This window comes from Rhodnius prolixus, unplaced genomic scaffold (assembly GCF_049639745.1).
Source record: "Rhodnius prolixus isolate KJV_2025 unplaced genomic scaffold, Rpr scaffold_2, whole genome shotgun sequence".
Lineage (NCBI taxonomy): Eukaryota > Metazoa > Arthropoda > Insecta > Hemiptera > Reduviidae > Rhodnius > Rhodnius prolixus.
This window is the reverse complement of record NW_027411592.1, coordinates 65,137,807-65,155,346: the sequence shown is the minus strand read 5'-3', so window position 1 is coordinate 65,155,346 and position 17,540 is coordinate 65,137,807. Positions and strand designations below refer to the sequence as shown.

Sequence of the window (17,540 nt, the reverse complement as noted above, 5' to 3'; positions counted from 1 at the left end):
CCGGGAATTGAACCCACTAAACCAACAAAACATCTTAGCATTGCGGGTCTAGTCTCTTAACCGCCTAACATACATTACTATGAATTTCTCAATTTTAAACATTAAATAAAATCCAAAGCCTAGACACCGGGGAATCGAACCCACTAAACCAGCAATACATCTTAGCATTGCAGGTCTAGTCTCTTAACTGCTCTGCTATCGTGGCACCTATTTAAACTCCTTTAATGGACGTACAACATTCTGTAATAGCATTTTATTTATTATAAGCACTCTCCCCCCGCAAAACAAGAAGTGCCCTTATTTGAATTTCCCCCCAAAGAAAATGTTACGTCATAAGAAAATTGGTAGAACTGTGGGATGTACCGCAAAGTTTAGAGGAAATGATTGAAAACATTGACGAGGAAATTAAGAAAAAAAAAAAAATAATAATAATTTGGAATTTCCATTTTGTGTAAAGTTCTACTTCCGTTTCAACAAATCAGCTGTGATCAGACTTCGCAAATTTGTTTTTATTTTCTGGGAAACTCTGAATTATTATAAAAAAAAAATATTAAATTCTCAATAATATTATACCGGAAATTATAAAACCATAAAATTACGCTGAAATAATACGAGAGAAGTTCTTACCCGCACTTAGAATTGCCCAAAAAAATTGTTTACAAAATTAAATTATATAATATTTAAGTGCAATGCGAACGAACTCGTTAGGTTGATGAAACATTCTTTTGGAGGGGAGGCAAATCTCTGAAAATTGAAACCCCCATTGTTTTGAACTGAGATAGGCTAGAAATCTCGACTTTTTACTTTTGGGGCATCAGATCTACTACTTCTGGTACAAAAAATTAAAAAAAACTCGCAAATAATGGAAAATCGGTACGAGGAAAAACACTTTTTCTTGTCATTTAGTAAGACCGCATTTCCATTTCAGGGATTTTTGGTTGGCAAACTGGGAATAAGTTGGGATAGCCTCGATTTTAACCCAGCCAAAGAGGAAATGTGGATTTTGTGACTTCTTCTTTTCCATTTTTTTTTTTTTTAGAATTTCTTGTGTCTGCGGCGAATCCTTGCGACTGAGAAATCTTAAAGATATAAAGCCTGAAAAGGATCAGAAGTTACCTTTGTTTATTGTTATGCCTTCGATACCATCTAAAGGTGAGCCCACCAAATACCATACTAGTCAAACTGGAGCCTGATTTCTTTAACCTGTGTTGTACTCGTTGTTCACATCCTGCATGATCGGCGCCGGCTAGATCTGTTATAGTATTATCATCACACCGGCGGCCTCCACCGCCTCCGATAAACTGACAATGTTCACGGTGCCCCCAGACTTCATCAACAGGAGCAGCTCGCACGCACAGCATCACCAGACCACACTCTCTGCTCCCAGTTAAGACTGGCACTAGACTAAAAGGCTGGTCCGCCGCTAAAGGGGGGGTGGCTGTATAGGTTGGAGGCAGCACTATACACCGAGCCACCCCTTTCACAAAGTTGTTGTCAGCCGGCGGTGCTACCAGCTCTCCTGCTCTCTCCCATTTTCACTCTCTTCCTACCTCTCTCTTTTAGTTGGACCAACATTTCTCGCACAATACTGCCAGCCCTCCAGACTTGCCAGGCTTGCCACCCAGAATTTCCCTCTATTTCCCCCGTTTTTTTTTTTTTTTCAGCTACCAGACCCAAAACATGCTTGTTGTGAGCGCAGCACTTCCTAAATGACCATGTTTTTCCTGAAAACTTGGCATTATTACTCTTCCGTCCCAGCCATGAATTCTTTTTCACACATTCCGCAATCTAATGTTAGCATTGTTACACGCTTATTCTTTCTGTCTTTATTACGTATTAGAGGGATTATTGTAGGGTAGCTCTAGTGTCAGGTACCTTGGATCCATTCTAGAGTAAAGATGGTAGGTGTTCTGAGGACGTGAAGGACAAAGGGTGCTAAAGGAAAGAGCTGCGACGCGGATGCTTCATTCCGTAATCTGGAACCCGCGCTATGAGCATTCCCACTAAGCACCAAATCTACACTTCCCTCGTAGAAAGCCCTAATACTGTATGTGGATCCAAGGCATGGAAATTGACAACTAAAGAGCGCAATACCCTTAATTCGACAGAAATGGGATTCTTGGAGGAGATATTTAAGGAAAACAATCTTAGTTAGAGTCCCAAATATGATTTATAAGGGAAGCCGTCGGTATAGATAAAACCATACTGGATAGGGTGGACGAAAGAAGGCTGTCGTGGTTTGGACATGTCCTTCGTATGAGCGATACGCGCCTCCCCCAAAAAAGGTCTCTCTGCTGGCAACCTGCTGGTTGCAAGACAAAGAAGAGGAAGGCCTATGAATAGCTGGGCTCGCGCAAGTAAAGGAACTAATGAGATAGCGCGAGGTCTTTGCGAAAGCTACGCTCAGAATAGGGAAGGGTGGATGCTTGGCGCAAGGAACCCTGGTTAGGGATACACCTTGAAAGAAGAAGAAGAAGAAGAAGTATTGTAAGTGTGTGTGGGTGTGTATTTTTAAGAGAAAGTATTCTCACTACGATCACCAATTAAGATCTATAGGGCCCACAACCTGTACCAAAAGAGAAACCTCCTCAAACTGCAGCAGCCTCTCCCAGTCGATGAAACAACTCATTCCAGGTTTTCTTTAGAGGAGTTCTAGGAGCAAAAAGTGGGAAGCCGACAGTTATCCCTAGAACCCCGTTCCTAAACACACTTCAAATAGGTTTGGCTAAATTCCCAATAAGTTGGTAAAAAACTCCCCATGCTCTCCAGAAAGCTCCAGGAAAAGTAGGGTGTCGGCAGATTTGGGATGACTATTCCTCGGAAGTCTAAACAGCTTTTCCTCAAGGAAGGGAAGTGCCCTCTGTGATCCATATTTCGAGAGTTTCTGGGGGGAAAAAATAAAATGCTCCTACAATTTTTATTAGAACACATGGAAATGTATGAAATTTTCTTTCAAATACAATTTTTACCAGGAAAAATCGATTAACAGCACCTTTGAGAGAGAAAAATCAGTAGATTTTCTCTAAAACTGCCAGTTTTTTGTAATGCACGATCCTATCAACAGGGTACTAAGAGAGGAATAAATGTTTTTGGTGAAAATTTGGAGTTTGAAGAAAAATTCCTATCCACCCGGAAGTGCGTCACATTTTTGAGGTTTTTTACAAAAAAAAAAAAAACTGGCTCCTAGGATTGGGGGGGGAGGGTTTAGTTCCTGAGGAGATACTGGGGTTAGAGTTTCCTGTATTCGAAATTTGTAGAAAATTCGTAAGTTAGAACCAATGAGAATAGTTAATCAGAGGAAGTCATGCGAGTCTTCACCACAGATAATTTTTTGGGGGGGGAGAAATCATTTACCTGACCAAGACTGATGCGCTGAATGCTTTATTTTCACCGGGCACTTACTATTCCAAGCAGGTCATGTTCCTCTCCCTTTCCTCACCGCTACAATGGCACACGCTCATCGTCACGAGCAACTTTCTTCCGCCATTGGCTAGGTCGTTCATTTCCGCCAGATAATGGGCAACACGTAAAAACGCCAACAGCTGACAGGCCTACTAATGTTACTAATATAATATTTATCTTTTTGCTTTGTTTTGTTATCACTGACCCACTTTACCAACCTTTACTGCAAAAACCCCTAATCGTTCATTGGTAGGTTTCTATTTCTAACATCAACCAATGGAATTACAGGAGATTTATCATCCGGGGGGGACAACCACTTCCGGATTACTCCCTCTTTTTCTTTTTAGGACATTTAAGGCACCTTAAATGGCTAGTTACAACTTTAGGCGAACCATCAACCCTTTCAAAGCCACGCCCCTCTCCCCCAAACACACACACACAAAATAAAACCTCAAAAATAGATGCTGCAGTAAGCCTCTATCTATACCATATGCTTGGTTTCGAGGTCATCAAGAGATAATAGCAATGAGCATACCCATCATACATCAGCTACTTTGTCTAACTTACTCAGTCAGCAAGTATAGAGCAAGTACAGGTAACCTGAAGTCAAAAAATCTCTGATTAACCAAACTCAACCTCTGATGATGGATGAAAATCCGAGATCGGTCAGAGATACCAACAAAACATGCATGCTACGACAGGATGATAAAATCAAAGCCAGTACTACCAACTCTACCCACATTTTTATCGGAAAGAAAGATGATTGCCAATTTCAGTCATAACAAATTATTTAGTTTTGACCTAAGAGGGACTAGGCCACTTTCAGGGCTAACAATTATTATTATTACATTAATATTATTATTACTATTATTATTATTATTATTTATTTATTTTTATTTTTTCATTTTTAACATCTGTCTTCTGTCCCATTTAGGTATTAGAGTTTAATCGATTTTAACATTTGAGATTCGCAATAATCTTTCTTACTGTTGGATAAATAAATCAGTCACCAAAAAATGATGAATAATATTTTGAAACGTTCCCCTGCCACACCCCAAAAAAATAAAGAAAACTTTTTAAGTCAGTACTAAGACAGGACGTAAGTAAAAGTAACGTTAATGCCCATTTTTTCAAGCGGAGCTTTTTAACGTCCAACTACTAAATTAGGTGTCATGGACTGAGGCGAACAAGCTCATACTTTACTACAAAACAATTTTTTTTTCTAACAAATAAAAAGTAGTCACATACGCGCGGGATTCGATCCGAGGATCTTCCACTCACAAAGCCAAACTCTTGACCACTAGACCACAGACGTAGTAGGATGAGGTTTCCTTTTTTTTCTTTTTTTTTAAGTATAAAGGAATGGTGAATGGATAGTGTCGGCAAGTTGTGTTATTAAAACTACAAACTGATAGAATTAGGTCATACCAAATATTTACAACAATACGTTATTGTTGATAACAGTATTCGGTTACACTAATTTAAGTTTCCCGTCATTTTAAGTAATTTACCATAAGAGCTATTAACCTTCCAAATAGTTTTATCTGCTGCCACTTAGCTTAATTTAGAACTCACTATTTCTTTTTTATTTTTTCCTCCTGTAATTTGCTTTATTGCCTCCAGGAGCGCAGCTAGTTTTTTTTTTTATTCCTTTTGCTTGCAATAAATTTATGTGCACGTAAGTACTAAATAAGGTCAAGATCTAAGTTCAAAGATAAAGCTCCTTTCAAAAAATAGTTCTTTTGTTAGAAGATTGTAATCCATTCCCAGGTTCATTTCTTTTAACCTAATTGAAAATGTTTTAGATTAATTAGAAATGAAGGAAAACTTATCCATTTTCACGAAGTGCAGCGCAATTAAGGGTTTTAATTAGAGAAAAGAAGAAAAATTAGATAAAGAATTGCTTCAATGGGATGATAAAATTGTCAAGTCTCTGGACTGCCTACATAATTCGTATCCCAATACTGTTTTAAATTGTACTTCAATACTTCTCAAAATGGGAATTAAAAATCAGAAAAATTAGATTATTAGAATTATTATTAACTAATTAGAAGGAAGGCATTAACAGAATGGTTAGCGTATTCTGGATTCCAACGAGAAGATCCCGGGTTCGAATCCAGCTGCTGGTTCTTAGATTTTCTGTTCTTCTTCTCACAGCAATGGAAGCTCTTCGTCCAAACTCGTGCATGTACGCTGTGTACGGCGTACACATGGGCAACCCATAACCCATCCCACAGTGGGGAACTGATTTCCAGTCTTAACAATACCATTAAACTGTCGTCTACATAGTTAGTGTGTGGGGGTGGGGGTCTTTTTGGTTAGAACTAGCCTCCTCTTCAGTTCCGCCACGTCAACCAACCGATTGGACCACCGGAAGTCTGGAGAAAGCAGGGTCATCCTGTTTCCTGCTTACGCAGGACCGTCTCGCCATCGTCTAGGGCCGTGGTTCTTAACCTTTTCATAGACGCGGAACACAATTATATGTATATATTTTTCTCGCGGAACACTAACATTAAATAATTTGATATTCGGTATTTAGCAAGAACCTAAAATTAAATTCAAATTAAAAAAAAAGGAAAAATTTTTTGTTTTCGTATGTTTCCTAAATTTCTAAATTTCAATAAATTTAAAATTGAAATTTCGTGGAACACTTGGACCATATTCGCGAAACACCAGTGTTCCGCGGAACACCGGTTAAGAACCACTGCTTTATATCTTCTACATTTATAGATCTGTGCACAAAAAAACTATAGTTTAAAATTAAGAAAAACAAAGTGTACAAGAGAACAAAATTTCATACGAATACGTGGTTCACAGTGGGAGATATAGAACGGCCATAATTTTACAGAATTTCATGACCCAAAAAATTCTCAACCCTTTATATCTTCTACATTTATAGATCTGTGCACAAAATAACTATAGTTTATAATTGAGAAAAACAAAGTGTACAAGAGTACAAAATTTCATACGAATAAGTGGTTCACAAGGGGAGATATAGAACGGCCATAATTTTTCAGAATTTCATGACCCAAAAAATTTTCAACCCTTAATATCTACTACATTTATAGATCCTTGCACAAAATAACCATGGTTTACAATTGAGAAAAACAAAGTGTATAAGAGAACAAAATTTCATACGAATAAGTGGTTCACAGGGGGAGATATAGAACGGCCATAATTTTACAGAATTTCATGACCCAAAAAATTTTCAACCTTTTATATCTTCTACATTTATAGATCTGTGCACAAAATAACTATAGTTTATAATTGAGAAAAACAAAGTGTACAAGAGAACATAATTTCATACGAATACATGGTTCACAGTGGGAGATATAGAACGGCCATAATTTTACAGAATTTCATGACCCAAAAAATTTTCAACCCTTTATATCTTCTACATTTATAGATCTGTGCACAAAATAACTATAGTTTATAATTGAGAAAAACAAAGTGTATAAGAGAAAAAAATTCCATATCAATACGTGGTTCACAGTGGGAGATATAGAACGGCCATAATTTTACAGAATTTCATGACCCAAAAAATTTTCAACCCTTTATATCTTCTACATTTATAGATCTGTGCACAAAATAACTATAGTTTATAATTGAGAAAAACAAAGTGTATAAGAGAAAAAAATTCCATATCAATACGTGGTTCACAGTGGGAGATTTAGAACGGCCATAATTTTACAGAATTTCATGACCCAAAAAATTTTCAACCCTTTATATCTTCTACATTTATAGATCTGTGCACAAAATAACTATAGTTTATAATTGAGAAAAACAAAGTGTACAAGAGAACATAATTTCATACGAATACATGGTTCACAGTGGGAGATATAGAACGGCCATAATTTTACAGAATTTCATGACCCAAAAAATTTTCAACCCTTTATATCTTCTACATTTATAGATCTGTGCACAAAATAACTATAGTTTATAATTGAGAAAAACAAAGTGTATAAGAGAAAAAAATTCCATATCAATACGTGGTTCACAGTGGGAGATATAGAACGGCCATAATTTTACAGAATTTCATGACCCAAAAAATTTTCAACCCTTTATATCTTCTACATTTATAGATCTGTGCACAAAATAACTATAGTTTATAATTGAGAAAAACAAAGTGTATAAGAGAAAAAAATTCCATATCAATACGTGGTTCACAGTGGGAGATTTAGAACGGCCATAATTTTACAGAATTTCATGACCCAAAAAATTTTCAACCCTTTATATCTTCTACATTTATAGATCTGTGCACAAAATAACTATAGTTTATAATTGAGAAAAACAAAGTGTATAAGAGAAAAAAATTCCATATCAATACGTGGTTCACAGTGGAAGATTTAGAACGGCCATAATTTTACAGAATTTCATGACCCAAAAAATTCTCAACCCTTTATATCTTCTACATTTATAGATCTGTGCACAAAATAACTATAGTTTATAATTGAGAAAAACAATGTATATAAGATCACAAAATTTCATACGAATACGTGGTTCACAGAGGGAGATATAGAACGGCCATAATTTTACAGAATTTCATGACCCAAAAAATTTTCAACCCTTTATATCTTCTACATTTATAGATCTGTGCACAAAATAACTATAGTTTATAATTGAGAAAAACAAAGTGTATAAGAGAAAAAAATTCCATATCAATACGTGGTTCACAGTGGAAGATTTAGAACGGCCATAATTTTACAGAATTTCATGACCCAAAAAATTTTCAACCCTTTATATCTTCTACATTTATAGATCTGTGCACAAAATAACTATAGTTTATAATTGAGAAAAACAAAGTGTACAAGAGAACAAAATTTCATACGAATACGTGGTTCACAGTGGGAGATATAGAACGGCCATAATTTTACAGAATTTCATGACCCAAAAAATTTTCAACCCTTTATATCTTCTACATTTATAGATCTGTGCATAAAATAACTATAGTTTATAATTGAGAAAAACAAAGTGTATAAGAGAAAAAAATTCCATATCAATACGTGGTTCACAGTGGGAGATTTAGAACGGCCATAATTTTACAGAATTTCATGACCCAAAAAATTCTCAACCCTTTATATCTTCTACATTTATAGATCTGTGCACAAAATAACTATAGTTTATAATTGAGAAAAACAAAGTGTACAGGAGTACAAAATTTCATACGAATACGTAGTTCACAGTGGGAGATATAGAACGGCCATAATTTTACAGAATTTCATGACCCAAAAAATTTTCAACCCTTTATATCTTCTACATTTATAGATCTGTGCATAAAATAACTATAGTTTATAATTGAGAAAAACAAAGTGTACAAGAGTAGAAAATTTCATACGAATAAGTGGTTCACAGGGGGAGATATAGAACGGCCATAATTTTTCAGAATTTCATGACCCAAAAAATTTTCAACCCTTAATATCTACTACATTTATAGATCTTTGCACAAAATAACTATGGTTTATAATTGAGAAAAACAAAGTGTATAGGAGAACAAAATTTCATACGAATAAGTGATTCACAGGGGGAGATATAGAACGGCCATAATTTTACAGAATTTCATGACCCAAAAAATTTTCAACCTTTTATATCTTCTACATTTATAGATCTGTGCACAAAATAACTATAGTTTATAATTGAGAAAAACAAAGTGTACAAGAGAACATAATTTCATACGAATACATGGTTCACAGTGGGAGATATAGAACGGCCATAATTTTACAGAATTTCATGACCCAAAAAATTTTCAACCTTTTATATCTTCTACATTTATAGATCTGTGCACAAAATAACTATAGTTTATAATTGAGAAAAACAATGTATATAAGATCACAAACTTTCATACGAATACGTGGTTCACAGAGGGAGATATAGAACGGCCATAATTTTACAGAATTTCATGACCCAAAAAATTTTCAACCCTTTATATCTTCTACATTTATAGATCTGTGCACAAAATAACTATAGTTTATAATTGTGAAAAACAAAGTGTACAAGAGAACAAAATTTCATACGAATACGTGGTTCACAGTGGGAGATATAGAACGGCCATAATTTTACAGAATTTCATGACCCAAAAAATTTTCAACCTTTTATATCTTCTACATTTATAGATCTGTGCACAAAATAACTATAGTTTATAATTGAGAAAAACAATGTATATAAGATCACAAACTTTCATACGAATACGTGGTTCACAGAGGGAGATATAGAACGGCCATAATTTTACAGAATTTCATGACCCAAAAAATTTTCAACCCATTATATCTTCTACATTTATAGATCTGTGCACAAAATAACTATAGTTTATAATTGTGAAAAACAAAGTGTACAAGAGAACAAAATTTCATACCAATACGTGGTTCACAGTGGGAGATATAGAACGGCCATAATTTTACAGAATTTCATGACCCAAAAAATTTTCAACCCTTTATATCTTCTAAAATTATAGATCTTTGCACAAAATAACTATAGTTTATAATTGAGAAAAACAAAGTGTACAAGAGTACAAAATTTCATACGAATAAGTGGTTCACAGGGGGAGATATAGAACGGCCATAATTTTACAGAATTTCATGACCCAAAAAATTCTCAACCCTTTATATCTTCTACATTTATAGATCTGTGCACAAAATAACTATAGTTTATAATTGAGAAAAACAAAGTGTATAAGAGAAAAAAAATTCCATATCAATACGTGGTTCACAGTGGAAGATTTAGAACGGCCATAATTTTACAGAATTTCATGACCCAAAAAATTTTCAACCCTTTATATCTTCTACATTTATAGATCTGTGCACAAAATAACTATAGTTTATAATTGAGAAAAACAAAGTGTACAAGAGAACAAAATTTCATACGAATACGTGGTTCACAGTGGGAGATATAGAACGGCCATAATTTTACAGAATTTCATGACCCAAAAAATTTTCAACCCTTTATATCTTCTACATTTATAGATCTGTGCATAAAATAACTATAGTTTATAATTGAGAAAAACAAAGTGTATAAGAGAAAAAAATTCCATATCAATACGTGGTTCACAGTGGGAGATTTAGAACGGCCATAATTTTACAGAATTTCATGACCCAAAAAATTCTCAACCCTTTATATCTTCTACATTTATAGATCTGTGCACAAAATAACTATAGTTTATAATTGAGAAAAACAAAGTGTACAAGAGTACAAAATTTCATACGAATACGTGGTTCACAGTGGGAGATATAGAACGGCCATAATTTTACAGAATTTCATGACCCAAAAAATTTTCAACCCTTTATATCTTCTACATTTATAGATCTGTGCATAAAATAACTATAGTTTATAATTGAGAAAAACAAAGTGTACAAGAGTAGAAAATTTCATACGAATAAGTGGTTCACAGGGGGAGATATAGACCGGCCATAATTTTTCAGAATTTCATGACCCAAAAAATTTTCAACCCTTAATATCTACTACATTTATAGATCTTTGCACAAAATAACTATGGTTTATAATTGAGAAAAACAAAGTGTATAAGAGAACAAAATTTCATACGAATAAGTGATTCACAGGGGGAGATATAGAACGGCCATAATTTTATAGAATTTCATGACCCAAAAAATTTTCAACCTTTTATATCTTCTACATTTATAGATCTGTGCACAAAATAACTATAGTTTATAATTGAGAAAAACAAAGTGTACAAGAGAACATAATTTCATACGAATACATGGTTCACAGTGGGAGATATAGAACGGCCATAATTTTACAGAATTTCATGACCCAAAAAATTTTCAACCTTTTATATCTTCTACATTTATAGATCTGTGCACAAAATAACTATAGTTTATAATTGAGAAAAACAATGTATATAAGATCACAAACTTTCATACGAATACGTGGTTCACAGAGGGAGATATAGAACGGCCATAATTTTACAGAATTTCATGACCCAAAAAATTTTCAACCCTTTATATCTTCTACATTTATAGATCTGTGCACAAAATAACTATAGTTTATAATTGTGAAAAACAAAGTGTACAAGAGAACAAAATTTCATACGAATACGTGGTTCACAGTGGGAGATATAGAACGGCCATAATTTTACAGAATTTCATGACCCAAAAAATTTTCAACCCTTTATATCTTCTAAAATTATAGATCTTTGCACAAAATATCTATAGTTTATAATTGAGAAAAACAAAGTGTACAAGAGTACAAAATTTCATACGAATAAGTGGTTCACAGGGGGAGATATAGAACGGCCATAATTTATCAGAATTTCATGACCCAAAAAATTTTCAACCCTTAATATCTACTACATTTATAGATCTTTGCACAAAATAACTACGGTTTATAATTGAGAAAAACAAAGTGTATAAGAGAACAAAATTTCATACGAATAAGTGGTTCACAGGGGGAGATATAGAATGGCCATAATTTTACAGAATTTCATGACCCAAAAAATTTTCAACCCTTTATATATTCTACATTTATAGATCTGTGCACAAAATAACTATAGTTTATAATTGAGAAAAACAAAGTGTACAAGAGAACATAATTTCATACGAATACGTGGTTCACAGAGGGAGATATAGAACGGCCATAATTTTACAGAATTTCATGACCCAAAAATTTTTCAACCTTTTATATCTTCTACATTTATAGATCTGTGCACAAAATAACTATAGTTTATAATTGAGAAAAACAATGTATATAAGATCACAAACTTTCATACGAATACGTGGTTCACAGAGGGAGATATAGAACGGCCATAATTTTACAGAATTTCATGACCCAAAAAATTTTCAACCCTTTATATCTTCTACATTTATAGATCTGTGCACAAAATAACTATAGTTTATAATTGTGAAAAACAAAGTGTACAAGAGAACAAAATTTCATACGAATACGTGGTTCACAGTGGGAGATATAGAACGGCCATAATTTTACAGAATTTCATGACCCAAAAAATTTTCAACCCTTTATATCTTCTAAAATTATAGATCTTTGCACAAAATAACTATAGTTTATAATTGAGAAAAACAAAGTGTACAAGAGTACAAAATTTCATACGAATAAGTGGTTCACAGGGGGAGATATAGAACGGCCATAATTTATCAGAATTTCATGACCCAAAAAATTTTCAACCCTTAATATCTACTACATTTATAGATCTTTGCACAAAATAACTACGGTTTATAATTGAGAAAAACAAAGTGTATAAGAGAACAAAATTTCATACGAATAAGTGGTTCACAGGGGGAGATATAGAACGGCCATAATTTTACAGAATTTCATGACCCAAAAAATTTTCAACCCTTTATATATTCTACATTTATAGATCTGTGCACAAAATAACTATAGTTTATAATTGAGAAAAACAAAGTGTACAAGAGAACAAAGTTTCATACGAATACGTGGTTCACAGAGGGAGATATAGAACGGCCATAATTTTACAGAATTTCATGACCCAAAAAATTTTCAACCCTTTATATCTTCTACATTTATAGATCTGTGCACAAAATAACTATAGTTTATAATTGAGAAAAACAAAGTGTACAAGAGAACATAATTTCATACGAATACATGGTTCACAGTGGGAGATATAGAACGGCCATAATTTTACAGAATTTCATGACCCAAAAAATTTTCAACCCTTTATATCTTCTACATTTATAGATCTGTGCACAAAATAACTATAGTTTATAATTGAGAAAAACAAAGTGTATAAGAGAAAAAAATTCCATATCAATACGTGGTTCACAGTGGGAGATATAGAACGGCCATAATTTTACAGAATTTCATGACCCAAAAAATTTTCAACCCTTTATATCTTCTACATTTATAGATCTGTGCACAAAATAACTATAGTTTATAATTGAGAAAAACAAAGTGTATAAGAGAAAAAAATTCCATATCAATACGTGGTTCACAGTGGGAGATTTAGAACGGCCATAATTTTACAGAATTTCATGACCCAAAAAATTTTCAACCCTTTATATCTTCTACATTTATAGATCTGTGCACAAAATAACTATAGTTTATAATTGAGAAAAACAAAGTGTATAAGAGAAAAAAATTCCATATCAATACGTGGTTCACAGTGGAAGATTTAGAACGGCCATAATTTTACAGAATTTCATGACCCAAAAAATTCTCAACCCTTTATATCTTCTACATTTATAGATCTGTGCACAAAATAACTATAGTTTATAATTGAGAAAAACAATGTATATAAGATCACAAAATTTCATACGAATACGTGGTTCACAGAGGGAGATATAGAACGGCCATAATTTTACAGAATTTCATGACCCAAAAAATTTTCAACCCTTTATATCTTCTACATTTATAGATCTGTGCACAAAATAACTATAGTTTATAATTGAGAAAAACAAAGTGTATAAGAGAAAAAAATTCCATATCAATACGTGGTTCACAGTGGAAGATTTAGAACGGCCATAATTTTACAGAATTTCATGACCCAAAAAATTTTCAACCCTTTATATCTTCTACATTTATAGATCTGTGCACAAAATAACTATAGTTTATAATTGAGAAAAACAAAGTGTACAAGAGAACAAAATTTCATACGAATACGTGGTTCACAGTGGGAGATATAGAACGGCCATAATTTTACAGAATTTCATGACCCAAAAAATTTTCAACCCTTTATATCTTCTACATTTATAGATCTGTGCATAAAATAACTATAGTTTATAATTGAGAAAAACAAAGTGTATAAGAGAAAAAAATTCCATATCAATACGTGGTTCACAGTGGGAGATTTAGAACGGCCATAATTTTACAGAATTTCATGACCCAAAAAATTCTCAACCCTTTATATCTTCTACATTTATAGATCTGTGCACAAAATAACTATAGTTTATAATTGAGAAAAACAAAGTGTACAGGAGTACAAAATTTCATACGAATACGTAGTTCACAGTGGGAGATATAGAACGGCCATAATTTTACAGAATTTCATGACCCAAAAAATTTTCAACCCTTTATATCTTCTACATTTATAGATCTGTGCATAAAATAACTATAGTTTATAATTGAGAAAAACAAAGTGTACAAGAGTAGAAAATTTCATACGAATAAGTGGTTCACAGGGGGAGATATAGAACGGCCATAATTTTTCAGAATTTCATGACCCAAAAAATTTTCAACCCTTAATATCTACTACATTTATAGATCTTTGCACAAAATAACTATGGTTTATAATTGAGAAAAACAAAGTGTATAGGAGAACAAAATTTCATACGAATAAGTGATTCACAGGGGGAGATATAGAACGGCCATAATTTTACAGAATTTCATGACCCAAAAAATTTTCAACCTTTTATATCTTCTACATTTATAGATCTGTGCACAAAATAACTATAGTTTATAATTGAGAAAAACAAAGTGTACAAGAGAACATAATTTCATACGAATACATGGTTCGCAGTGGGAGATATAGAACGGCCATAATTTTACAGAATTTCATGACCCAAAAAATTTTCAACCTTTTATATCTTCTACATTTATAGATCTGTGCACAAAATAACTATAGTTTATAATTGAGAAAAACAATGTATATAAGATCACAAACTTTCATACGAATACGTGGTTCACAGAGGGAGATATAGAACGGCCATAATTTTACAGAATTTCATGACCCAAAAAATTTTCAACCCTTTATATCTTCTACATTTATAGATCTGTGCACAAAATAACTATAGTTTATAATTGTGAAAAACAAAGTGTACAAGAGAACAAAATTTCATACGAATACGTGGTTCACAGTGGGAGATATAGAACGGCCATAATTTTACAGAATTTCATGACCCAAAAAATTTTCAACCTTTTATATCTTCTACATTTATAGATCTGTGCACAAAATAACTATAGTTTATAATTGAGAAAAACAATGTATATAAGATCACAAACTTTCATACGAATACGTGGTTCACAGAGGGAGATATAGAACGGCCATAATTTTACAGAATTTCATGACCCAAAAAATTTTCAACCCATTATATCTTCTACATTTATAGATCTGTGCACAAAATAACTATAGTTTATAATTGTGAAAAACAAAGTGTACAAGAGAACAAAATTTCATACCAATACGTGGTTCACAGTGGGAGATATAGAACGGCCATAATTTTACAGAATTTCATGACCCAAAAAATTTTCAACCCTTTATATCTTCTAAAATTATAGATCTTTGCACAAAATAACTATAGTTTATAATTGAGAAAAACAAAGTGTACAAGAGTACAAAATTTCATACGAATAAGTGGTTCACAGGGGGAGATATAGAACGGCCATAATTTTACAGAATTTCATGACCCAAAAAATTCTCAACCCTTTATATCTTCTACATTTATAGATCTGTGCACAAAATAACTATAGTTTATAATTGAGAAAAACAAAGTGTATAAGAGAAAAAAAATTCCATATCAATACGTGGTTCACAGTGGAAGATTTAGAACGGCCATAATTTTACAGAATTTCATGACCCAAAAAATTTTCAACCCTTTATATCTTCTACATTTATAGATCTGTGCACAAAATAACTATAGTTTATAATTGAGAAAAACAAAGTGTACAAGAGAACAAAATTTCATACGAATACGTGGTTCACAGTGGGAGATATAGAACGGCCATAATTTTACAGAATTTCATGACCCAAAAAATTTTCAACCCTTTATATCTTCTACATTTATAGATCTGTGCATAAAATAACTATAGTTTATAATTGAGAAAAACAAAGTGTATAAGAGAAAAAAATTCCATATCAATACGTGGTTCACAGTGGGAGATTTAGAACGGCCATAATTTTACAGAATTTCATGACCCAAAAAATTCTCAACCCTTTATATCTTCTACATTTATAGATCTGTGCACAAAATAACTATAGTTTATAATTGAGAAAAACAAAGTGTACAAGAGTACAAAATTTCATACGAATACGTGGTTCACAGTGGGAGATATAGAACGGCCATAATTTTACAGAATTTCATGACCCAAAAAATTTTCAACCCTTTATATCTTCTACATTTATAGATCTGTGCATAAAATAACTATAGTTTATAATTGAGAAAAACAAAGTGTACAAGAGTAGAAAATTTCATACGAATAAGTGGTTCACAGGGGGAGATATAGACCGGCCATAATTTTTCAGAATTTCATGACCCAAAAAATTTTCAACCCTTAATATCTACTACATTTATAGATCTTTGCACAAAATAACTATGGTTTATAATTGAGAAAAACAAAGTGTATAAGAGAACAAAATTTCATACGAATAAGTGATTCACAGGGGGAGATATAGAACGGCCATAATTTTATAGAATTTCATGACCCAAAAAATTTTCAACCTTTTATATCTTCTACATTTATAGATCTGTGCACAAAATAACTATAGTTTATAATTGAGAAAAACAAAGTGTACAAGAGAACATAATTTCATACGAATACATGGTTCACAGTGGGAGATATAGAACGGCCATAATTTTACAGAATTTCATGACCCAAAAAATTTTCAACCTTTTATATCTTCTACATTTATAGATCTGTGCACAAAATAACTATAGTTTATAATTGAGAAAAACAATGTATATAAGATCACAAACTTTCATACGAATACGTGGTTCACAGAGGGAGATATAGAACGGCCATAATTTTACAGAATTTCATGACCCAAAAAATTTTCAACCCTTTATATCTTCTACATTTATAGATCTGTGCACAAAATAACTATAGTTTATAATTGTGAAAAACAAAGTGTACAAGAGAACAAAATTTCATACGAATACGTGGTTCACAGTGGGAGATATAGAACGGCCATAATTTTACAGAATTTCATGACCCAAAAAATTTTCAACCCTTTATATCTTCTAAAATTATAGATCTTTGCACAAAATATCTATAGTTTATAATTGAGAAAAACAAAGTGTACAAGAGTACAAAATTTCATACGAATAAGTGGTTCACAGGGGGAGATATAGAACGGCCATAATTTATCAGAATTTCATGACCCAAAAAATTTTCAACCCTTAATATCTACTACATTTATAGATCTTTGCACAAAATAACTACGGTTTATAATTGAGAAAAACAAAGTGTATAAGAGAACAAAATTTCATACGAATAAGTGGTTC

At 32.7% G+C, this 17,540-nt stretch overlaps 1 protein-coding gene across 9 annotated transcripts in view; it reads right to left on the bottom strand.

Moving 5' to 3' along the window:
- Window positions 1-17,540, bottom strand: part of Evi5 (ecotropic viral integration site 5) — a 130,341-nt gene that overhangs the window by 45,789 nt on the left and 67,012 nt on the right. The window contains exon 1 of one of the 9 annotated variants that reach the window (XM_074117070.1): window positions 1,117-1,542. The exons of 5 other annotated variants lie outside the window; for them this stretch is intronic. In XM_074117070.1, the coding sequence (XP_073973171.1) occupies window positions 1,117-1,361 (245 nt within the window). In that variant the 5' untranslated portion in view covers window positions 1,362-1,542. Of the gene's footprint in view, window positions 1-1,116; window positions 1,543-17,540 lie in introns of those variants that run through there. 3 more of the 9 variants (XM_074117068.1, XM_074117069.1, XM_074117067.1) reach the window with 3 other exon arrangements.